Below are 11,164 nucleotides of genomic sequence, written 5' to 3'. Positions count from 1 at the left end.
TCACTTCACCCTGCTGTTTGCTGATTGCTCTGATTTCCGTCTACTTCTCCCTTTTATGAAAGTTGCCAAGGTCGGAACCGTGGCACCACGAGCTGTCTGCTGTCCGCGAGGCGGGACAGGCCGGTGCGAGTCAATCAGGAATTAGAGGCTAAGCACGGAGACCAATCAGACTTCATGAGAATTCCTGGTAATATTTGCTCTTAACATGCATAAATCCGACGATTCTGGCTGCTGCGCGCACATGGAGAACTAGAAGGACGAAAGACAGCAGCAGCAGCAGCTAGCTGTTGTGCGCACACAAATAAATAGATCGCTCGAACAATATGGGTGGAATTATGCAAGTTTTTATATCCCCCGGAAACCGCAATTACGGTGAATGCACTGGCTTGACTGGCGAGTCACAGCCTGCGATCCGGCTCTCCCGCGTGTATCGCGCTCTTGCTGGCCGCAAAAAGGGGCATCCGGTGCGCTTTAGTGCTGCGCTCTCCCGCTGCGCCTCGCGCGACGCTTGCTTTTCCGGAGACGAAAACGCAGGGCAGGCAAATGTCTCGCATGCACTTAGCTGTTCCGAAAGTAAACACGTCCTCTGCTGTTGTGCGTGTCCGATCAAGTTTGTTTCATTCCTAATAAAGTATTACGACAAACCAAAGCCACTCTTTTGGAAATCTTTGGAAACCTTGAAACCAACATCTTATTCCAACATCGCTGCATGTGAATGACAACAGTTATGAGTTTTGCTCGATGGCTCTAACGACAGTAGAACCAATTAAATAACTACTCCAGCGCGAGGAATTTGCAGGGACTGGGTACAGACACGGCAGAGACAGCCCTGTGTACACCCGAACAGCTGGACAGACGGTCTCTGCGTCTCATCTCCTCCCCTGGCGCGCGGCGGTGCTCGTGTCTATAAAGGACGTCCGCGAGCAGAGCCTCTTCAGACACGCCGAGTTATGTGCAGAGCGCGCGGCGGACTGTCAGCGGTCATTCCTTCGTGCGCGACAGCCAAGATGCACGCACTCGCTTGTTGGATGGTGTGGTTAACGTCCCTTACAACTGTGAGTATTGACTCTTCTCTTACATTATGAGCCTTTGAGTCTTTCATTTGATTTATATATATATATATATATATATATATATATAAAGCCATTAAGCCTATTATGAGGAAATATTAAGCACGAAACCAGTAAACTTAAAACGGAGTACCAAATACGCTAAACTGCACGTTAAAGGTAATCTGCCACCGCTGAGCTGTCAAGTTATCACCCTCCCCTTTTCTACGTTTTAACAGGGCAGAATCTATTTGTGGGTTATGCTAATAATTATTAAACATGCATTCAGCTGAGGCGGGATGATGGAGGCTGTGCTAATTGTTTTAACTAATGTATGAGTATGCCGTCGTTTTTTCACCACACCGATACCGCCACGTGCTCACTATATTTCCATCACATTCTCTGCACTGATTTCCCTCCCGTTATAATAGCAGCGACTAATCCGAAAATGCTGCATCCACTCTACGTACAGTATTTACTTCCACATTTGCACAATGACAATGAACCCTGGATTTGCCTATAAGCAGAATGTATACGCACATGACCAACGCAGTGTTTTCCCGTAAACTGTCTCTTTCGTATTAGTGCCAGTTCATTTGGTATTATTTTGATTTAGGTTTCGCTGTGTTTTATCATATAAAAGGGACCTCAGAAATCTGGCAAATAAAATAGTTTTAAGTTGTCTGTGACTCAGTGATTTCTGTAATATGACAGATATGTCTTTTTCGTGACGGTTTTCAAAACCTTCACACTAAGTCCTTAAAGCACTAGGCCTCTGGGCACGTGACTGAAGCCTGCTTGACATTCACAGATCTCCACTGTCATTATCTGCTGTCATCATCTCAGCGGGCCTTCGCTTCCTGTGCTCGCTTTTAATCTTGAACGGGTGTGACGCTGGGAGGACTTACCGTCTGACGTTATCTTCTGGCACCTTACTGACATACAGAATCACAAAGTGTATTTGAACAAGAAGTATCTGTACTCCAGCAGACAGGACTCAAAATTATTATGAGGTTAAAGCACAGAAAGCCGCCTTTATGCCTACACCACACAAAAATGATGTCCTATTTTATGCATAGGCTCGCCATTTCAAGAGACAATAAGTAAATGTACAGATTAGGGCTATTTTGAATAGTCTGTCATCTTTGACAAGTCAGTCATCTTTGACTCTGCAGTTAGTGACTGCCTGGAGTCTGTGATCCACAGATGTGTCTGGATGCTGCAAAGCTTCCCTTGTGATGCTGGGGTTGTGCAGTCCTGTTGCACAGCTGCCTTTGGTCCATAGTTGTTTAGATGGATTTTTGTATTGTCTTGTGTTCAAGAAGTGAAATGCATACTCAACAGGGCTCAGTCTAGCTAACTGACTAGTCGAGAAAGGTCCATTCTTTGGCCCCGACAAGCTCCATAATATTGTACTACTCAGTGCTGGCAGCAGTAGCTCAGTGATTAAGGTACTTGACTAGTAATTAGAAGGTTGCCAATTCAAGCCCCACCACCCCCAATTTGCCGCTGGGCACCCAAGCAAGGCCCTTAACCCTGAATTACTCAGGTTGTATTCAGTCTGAACTGTAAGTTGAGTTGAATAACAGCAAAACATTTGGTTGGATCTAAACAGGTAAGATGCTCCTGTACACTTCAGGCATACTGCTTCCACTTGTAGCCATGGATCGTGTCATTCTGACATGAGAATGAGATGTTCTTTGACACAGATCACAAGCAGTTTCCTTCTGTTTCACTCCACATTTCACTCTTTCAACCCTTAGAGGTTAACCTCTGTCTCAGCTAGGCCAGAACTCTTAAGGATTTTTTGAGGCTCGCCCACATCCAGCATCTTGTGTTAAACCCTTTGCGATCATTCTAGTGTATTCTTCTCTTTATCCTTGTCTTTAACACATTTATGACTACATCCTAGGTTGTGTCCTTGATCTGTTTGACAGCCTCTCTTCATAACCCCCCAAAAAACAAATCTTCAGTCAGCTGTTATTGTGTTAATCTGTTGGCTTTTTCACTAATGCTAAGCATCTTTTTCATCTTTTCAATGTAGCAAACAGAGTGTGACACTTATGATGTTGTGCCTGTATCTGTGATCGATTGATTCTAATTTTTTCAGCCTCATGACGTCATCGACACGTCTTTGGTCCTCATGTTGAAAGACAAGAGCAATAGATCCCAAAACCTCAACTAGAATTGACGCTACACATTCTGTTAGCACTCGTGCACGAGCTGACGATGCCATGACATACAGGCAGGAAACCGAGCAGCTAATTTTCCAAACTGTCCTAAAGTTGGAGGATTATTTAAAAGAGCATGACTCATCCAATCAGGATATTTTACCCCTCAAACGAAAGTTGACACTTCAACTACCCATAGTCGATGTACGACAAACCCAGTATGGCACACATCTATATCAAGCGGATACTACCAAGAATGTCAAAATAGAGGTGCACAAACAGGAATGTAGCTCTAAAGAAAGCAAACTGTTTTTCAAAAAACGTTAGGTATTTTATAATCAGACCAAGTCTTCAAATGTGAACATTTTTTCTATTATATGAGAGTGTAATTACAAGGGGCTAATGAAAATGTTCCCAATGTTGTGGTATGGATTCAGGACATATTACCATCCTTGTGCTAATGCAAATGCTTTGTCCCTGTTAGTTTTTACTTTTCTCTGTCCTTCAGGCTTAAGTTGTCCTCGAACCTCGGCATGTCCAGACTCAACCCCCTCCCTCTGCAACCGGAGGCTCAGCTCTCATGACGTCACGGAGATTAGAATAATTACTTCTGCCCATGATTCTCATACACAAACCAGATATGCACATCTCATCTATTACCTGCATGTCACATTTTGAAAACATATTAAAGCCATATAGAACAATTTAGGATTGAATTGTGCCAACCTGGCACCATGAGGGATCTATACATTTACATTTACATTTTTGACATTTAGCAGATGCTCTTATCCAGAGAGACTTACAAAAGTGCTTTGCCGTCTACTCATAGAATGCATCTTCGCCCGTACAGCATGCGCAGAGGCAGAGCTGGGCACGAGTCGTGTACAAAACAATGACACGTTTATTGCAACACAAAACAAGGATGACTACGTGGCTCGCAGGCTAACGGGGTTGAAACATCGACGATATTGACACTTAAACACGAGACTTATATACACGCACACTAACGATACACAATGAGGAGCAGGTGTGAAACACAGGGAGGGCGTGGCCATACGGACAAACGAACACACACACACACACACACACACACACACACACACACACACACACACACACACACACACACACACACAGATGTTTGGGAGGAGGGGCCATATCGTGACAGAGTCAAAGATATCATTGACTACTGCTAAATAGAGGAATCAATCCTGACACCTAGAGGAAATTATATCAAATAACGATAAGTGCAATACTAAACAATACTAAAAAATAATTGCTTGAAATGTTTGAAGTTAAAAAATAGTATTATAACATTTGGTGCAGGCTTAGTGGTCATGTAAATATTCCACAAATGGATGAGTCTCCAGTCTGCATTTGAAGATGGCAAGGGGATATAAGTAAATGTTATAGGAATATATAGGAATATAGGAGAAAGTGCTTTCTTACATTCATTACTGTTGCACAAAATATACATGTATTTTACATGTATATATGTACACACACACACACACACACACACACACACACACACACACACACACACACACACACACACACACACACAGCTCTGGAAAAAAATAAGAGGCCACTGCAATTTTTTCTTAAATCAGCATCTCCACATGTACAGCAGCCATTCCATTCAAGTGTGTGTGGAATTCCTTCACAGACACACCTCATTCTATTTAATGAGATGCTGAATAAGTGAACACCTTAACAAAATCCTGTTCTAACGAGCAACAGTATAAAAACCACTGCTGCTGCCATCACTATTCACTTGTTATAGAACCATCTGGATGGGAAAAGGAGCGCTAGGACTACCCAAAAATTAGTATAGTCAAAATACAGCTACAGACCATGCCAACTGACTTGAAAAGAAGGGTTCAAATGTAGCTTTACTGGCAGATGGAGTGTGAGCGTCAGGTTGATTCTATCTTGAAAATTTCAAAAACTATGGTTCATAAGAACAAGGTCAAGCAGCAAACACATGGGACAACAGCAGCTACAGACTGGCAAAGGTTGAAAACGACTCTCTACCGACCGTGATGATCGACACCTCATTCAAATGTCACTTAACAACCATAAGGTGACGTCAAGTGACCTACGAAAAGAATGGCATGCAGCAGCTCGGGTGAATTGTACAGCAAGGTTCAAAAAAGGCTTCTGGAGGCAGGACTGAAGTCGTGCAAAGATAGAAAAAAGCCCTTCATCAATGAGAAGCAAAGAAGAGCCAGACTGAAGTTTGTGAAAGACAATAAGGATTAAACCGTAGAGGACTGGAGTAAGGTCACCTTCTCTGATGAGTGCAGTTTTCAGCTGTCTCCAACACCTGGTCGTGTAATGGTTAGACAGAGACCTGGAGAGGCCTACAAGCCACTTACAAAACTGTGCTGGAAGAAAACTTGCTTCCTTCTGCTCTGACAATGTTCCCCAACTCTGATGATTGTTTTTTTTAACAGGACAATGCTCCATGTCACACAGCCAGGTCAATCAAAGTGTGGATGAGGGACCACCAGATCAAGAACCTATCATGGCCAGCCCAATCTTCAGACCTGAACCCCACTGAAAACCTCTGGAATGTCATCAAGAGGAAGACGGATGGTCACAAGCCATCAAACAAATCCGAGCTCCTGGAATTTCTGTGCCAGGAGCGGCGTAAAGTTACCCAACAGCAATGTGAAAGACTGGTGGAAAGCATGCCAAGATGCATGAAAGATGGGATTCAAAATCAGGGATATTCTACCAAATATTGATTTCTCAACTCATCCTAAATTGGAATATTAGTACTGTGTTGTTTATAAAGGAATATGAGCTTGTTTTCTTTGCATTATTTGTGGTCTGAAATTTCTGTATATGTTTTGTTATTTTGAAAATTAGTCCTTTTCATTAAAAAAAAAATGCTCTAAAATATAATATGTTTATCTGGAATTTGGAAGAAATGTTGCCAGTAGTTTATAGAATAAAACAAAACTGCTCAGTCTGGTCAAACACATATCCATCAATTGTAAAACTATAGAAACTGATCATTTTGTAGTGGTCTCATGTTTTTCCAGAGCTGTATATATATACAGATATTCAACAGTACAAAAAGTACAGACATTAAGATACAGACTATGTGACATGTCATCATAAATATTGTGCATTATCCTGACACTGTACATAACATTTTTGGTAATCTGCTGCTTCAGATGACTTGCAAAATCCATGTATAGGAAATGGGCTCTTTCCAGTCTCTGAGCAACAGTCATGACTGCATCCATTCACACTTTTTTTTTAGGGTTCCATATACGAGTGCTCATTGCCTTGGCAACTGTACCGAAATTGCATGATATAAAGAATGAGAAATAAGGCCTTAAGCACCATCCATGAAATGAACTCTGCGACCCTTTTTAGGGTATGGGTCACATAATGGAGCTCTATCCCATCATTTAAATGGAGTTTGCTATAAGGTGCAAGGGGCTGCTCGAACATGGCCCGTGTAAGCGGGACAGGGCTGCATGACACGCGGGTGCGTTTCGAGGTCCCCTAAAACTGCGCAGACGCCATATTTAGTCCCTCTCTTTGTGCCACTGGTTTGTTTTCTTTCTCTTTCTCTGTCTTTCTCTTTCTTTCTGTTTTCCCCATTAGGGCTGAGTGCTGTGATTGGACAGGTGAGACGCAGGAAATAATATTTTTTTGTTGATCTTATTCCTTTTTTCAGAGAGCGCTCTTTTTATCCTCCACGTTGGCAGCGTTTGTTGCGTTTTGGGAGCCTGTACTCACTGCAGAGGGGCCTTTCCCTCTTCCGATGAGAGAGAGATGTAAAATTACCCCTGTAAACAAACAAACAAAAAAGGCACAAAAGGTTTCTCTAATAATTCAACACTTTGTTCTAACAGTGATATTACCACGTTTTGTAGGATTGGGTCAAGGAAGCAGCCATTAAGTGAGTGCATTATGTTGGAAAGATGCAGTTATAGTAGAAGAATGAAAAACCAGAGAAAAGGATCTCCAAAAACATTTGTTTAGGCAAAATATTTTAGATAGCAGGGAAGTTTTCATTAGGGGAAGTTTTTAGCTGTCTCTTGTTATTATTGGAGATCTGTAATGGTAAGTGCCGCAGGGTGCGGAGCAGGATGCACAGACTCCCTTGACAGAGACAGACGTATATTAACATACAACGCAGACGACGGTGGCACTCACACATAATGTAAACGGTGAACATGAATACACATGTAACTAGCTTGAACAAGGCGAACCTTAACAAAGGCTACAGGAACAATGACCAACAATGATGCACACACCAACAGTGGATTAAATACATACAGACACGCAACATTAAACCATGTGCAGGTGTGTGCTATCAAGGAAGGCATGGTTACAAACAAGACAACGTGAATCCCACCGCACGCGCCGGGCGATACCACGTGACCAGTGGCAAGGGGAGCATTCTGTGACGAGGTCTTTTCCAGGGGTCCTCTCATGGGACTGTAGTATGCGGCAAAGAATCCCCACTATTCAAAAGTGCACCTGTTTTGGTTGTCCATCCCTTGGACTAAGTGTTTGGCCACCACTTAACCAAGTTGTTACTTACTAATATAAAACTTAAATACAGTACTTGTATTTAATCTGTCAAAACTAGATGTACTTCAGTTAACGTGATTATACCGAACACTGTCCATGGATTAAGAAACGCAAATGCTTCAGGCCACCGGCTCCCGTGGAATAGATACTGCAGAACGACATCAAAGGATGAAGATGATGAGATATTCCCGACTGTTTGATCCAATCAAGCGCATTGTCTGTTTAATCAGCTGTCTTAATGAGATTTGCGAGAAGAAATGTGCATTACTTTGCATTTCTTTCGCCGCACACGTTGTTTTCCCCTTGACCTCAGAGACAACAGAAGAGGACAAGGGAAATGTGTCAGGCTGCGCAGTTCAGCCGATACCCATCAGCCACCAGTAAAGGTGCCGATACTGCCGACAGAAGTGCATCTCAGTCCGACTTATCTTTATCAAACTAGGTTGTCTACCGAGAATCTAGTTTTTGTCGCTCAGTAGGGCACCCGATTTGGCATCCAGCGGGCATTTGGCTCGGTAGCCGACCGATAAGCCCCAGTGTTTTTCATGACGTAGTGTTAATCGGGTACTGGGAAATGCTGAGATGGCTTCAAATAAAAATCTTGATCGTATAACCCCTTTTCACTCCAGCAATCACAACTCCACAGTACGTCCACCAGCATTTGCTTCTGATTGGTAGATTAGCACTTGTTTTACACAAAACTGAAGATTTCTAAAACTGTATTTCATTTATTTATTTAGGCAGCCACATAAATGACCATATACAGCTTCCTAGGTTTCATGCACTTGATATTGTTATTAACATAACCAGCATCTCTTCTACCCTGTATTTATTTTTTCTTGGGCCCCAAGGAACCAGGAAAGGAAGGTTAGAGAATGTAACTATTGCCCCTATACTCTAAGCATTGCCCCTACACTCTAGGTATTGCTCCTACATTCTAGGTATTGCCCCTACACTCTAGGTATTGCCCCTACACTCTAAGTATTGCCCCTACACTCTAAGTATTGCTCCTACACTCTAAGTATTGCCCCTACACTCTAAGTATTACTCCTACACTCTATGGACCTATAACCTGCAAACACGTGTCTGTGTCTGTTTTTTGCCTTTAGATGAGATTTTTGAAAAAAGCTACACTGTACATAGCTATTACGCTACACAGTAGATACCTAATACTTCATATCCTATTTTTCTTACTCGCGAGCCTTCTGTCAGACCTTGGAGTCTAAGAGTGTAGCACAATACTTCTGCCATTCCTAGGATTGTGCTTTTCTGCTTTTTCCAGACTCCAGACAAAATTGGAATACATAAAGAAACAAAACACAAAAGCTAAAACTCGAAACAAGACACAGTGATGGAAAACAGGTATTGCCTGATTGGTTACTTTTGTAACATGACTGCTTCGACTTATCGCATCACTTGTCAAGGTTGCACAGTGAAATGCCATATGTATCCATACAATGCTGTTTTTAACTGCTTAAGTGTTTGAATCCAAGGAAAATAATAAAAAAGCAGTTAATGCATGAACGCACACAGAAAGGCACACAGAAATGTGACATATAGAAGTGCATATGGAAATGAGCCTGGAACCAATCCTAGGTTCAGACTCAAGTATTCAGGACAAGTGTGAGGTGTGTTCCCCAACTAAGAATTTACATCGTAGAATCTGATTAGTCAAGTCTTGCCTATTGTGAAATCTTTTTTTTTTTTTTTTGGCACGTCAGATCGTCATATAATTTTCATTTGTGACAGTGATTTCCGTTTTCTCCCATTTTCCGTACGCCAGATAAAGGGATAAGTCACTCAGTTAAACAATTTGTTTTCTTGACTTGGAATAAGAATTTATTCTATAATAAGATCTTTTGTTCTCTAATTATTTGAAAAGTCTGAACTGTGATGACCGTATAACAATGTTGTAGGTAATGTTGAAGTGAAGTAAGACTCGTGTGTGGAGATGAGTGACATTTATGGAGGTCAGTTCCATAAACAGAAGCCTCTCCAGAACGCATGGTATAAACACGGACAAAACAAAACCGATAGAAACAAAGCTAAGCAAAAACAAGGTGAAACATGGAGAGAAATACAACACGTAATGAATGACAAAAAAAAAGAGTCTACAGGATAGACAGTAAAAACAGACAAAACAGAGCTGAAAACATGCGGTATATGTATACACACACAGGCAAATGAACACAAAAAACATGCAGCTAAGCATCATGGGAACCAGTGCTGTACCTGGTTCGGTTGCCCCCCTGTTGTACCAGGTTCTGTTGCCCCCTACTGCTATTCCTGGTTTAGCCCCATGCTCTTCCCTTTCTCTCGATAACTCTAACCCTGTGACTAATCAACGTTCCCGCCAAATAGCAGAATAAATATCCTCGCCTCATCAGTCGGTCTTTCTGCATGCACTGCATTGGATTGTTAACTATCCGGCGATGTTGTGTTAGATGACGTCTCTGCGCCTGTATTTCTGTTTGCTATTTTCTGAGCGATGGTGTCTAAACCCATCGTTGACTCAAGTCTCCTCCTTGCTTATGTCGTGCATCAAGGCATTAATGCAGACTTGTATTACATTTTTGAGAGGTTGAAATGCATTAGTGGTAAAAGCCCTCTTATCTCATTTTCCTGTCACATACTGATAAAACCAATTACCAAAACCCACCAACTAAGTGGACCAAGGCTAGTAATCTGTAGCGTCTGTCATGACAGTCATGGTGAATACATGTGGGAAATGAGGTTGCTATGTAGTTGTGTGTTCATAAAGAGCTTGTTTATTTATTTGAAAACTTTGCTGTTGGCAGATCTTGGCAGTTGAAAGAAGCCAATTTTGATAGGCATATACAATCTAGTCAGATTTTATTAGTTTTGCTTATTTAGAAGCAGTTTCAACCAAATATTGTTACTGATTGCTATTATTAACTCACTGGTCATTTGAAGCTGAATAGCAATTTTCTGTTCCGTCTCTTCTGCAGTTGGAAGAACATTATGGATAGATCTTCAAACACATGTTCACATCTTAAAAAATATGGTGTACTGAGTCATAAAATGTTTTACATTTGTTTAATATTAGTAATTAGTGAGTAATTTGGCATGCTTCCCTTATGTTCTGAAAAGGCGGGAAAAAAGTCTTTTAAGCGATATCACAAATCTAAGTCCTGCAGTCCTTAATCCTGCCATGCAGAAGAATTCTGTCATATCCGCGCGTTGTTGTGAAAATGTCAGCTAGAGCCGTAGTTGCTGCGTGTGATAATAGTATGAATTCACACAGGCCTAATGTGTTTCACCGAAGCAAAGAAGCCAAAAAAAGCAAGTGTAGATGTTCTCCATGGCAACAGCAGTGGGCGAAGCTATAGAACGCTTCACATGCTCAGTATGGCTCCGGGA

At 41.8% G+C, this 11,164-nt stretch overlaps 1 protein-coding gene across 1 annotated transcript in view; it reads left to right on the top strand.

Annotated features, from left to right (window-relative positions):
* The first annotated feature begins 898 nt into the window (after window positions 1-898).
* ghrhrl (growth hormone releasing hormone receptor, like) overlaps window positions 899-11,164 on the top strand; it is a 30,007-nt gene continuing 19,741 nt past the window's right edge. Inside the window, exon 1 of the mRNA XM_027028908.3 lies at window positions 899-1,055. Within this exon, the coding sequence (XP_026884709.3) occupies window positions 951-1,055 (105 nt within the window). The 5' untranslated portion in view covers window positions 899-950. The remainder of the gene's footprint in view (window positions 1,056-11,164) is intronic.

The sequence above is a fragment of the Electrophorus electricus genome, chromosome 21, assembly GCF_041902795.1.
Source record: "Electrophorus electricus isolate QZ-2024a chromosome 21, ASM4190279v1, whole genome shotgun sequence".
Lineage (NCBI taxonomy): Eukaryota > Metazoa > Chordata > Actinopteri > Gymnotiformes > Gymnotidae > Electrophorus > Electrophorus electricus.
Note: the sequence above shows the minus strand (reverse complement) of the source record. Positions and strands in the feature narration are given on the sequence as shown.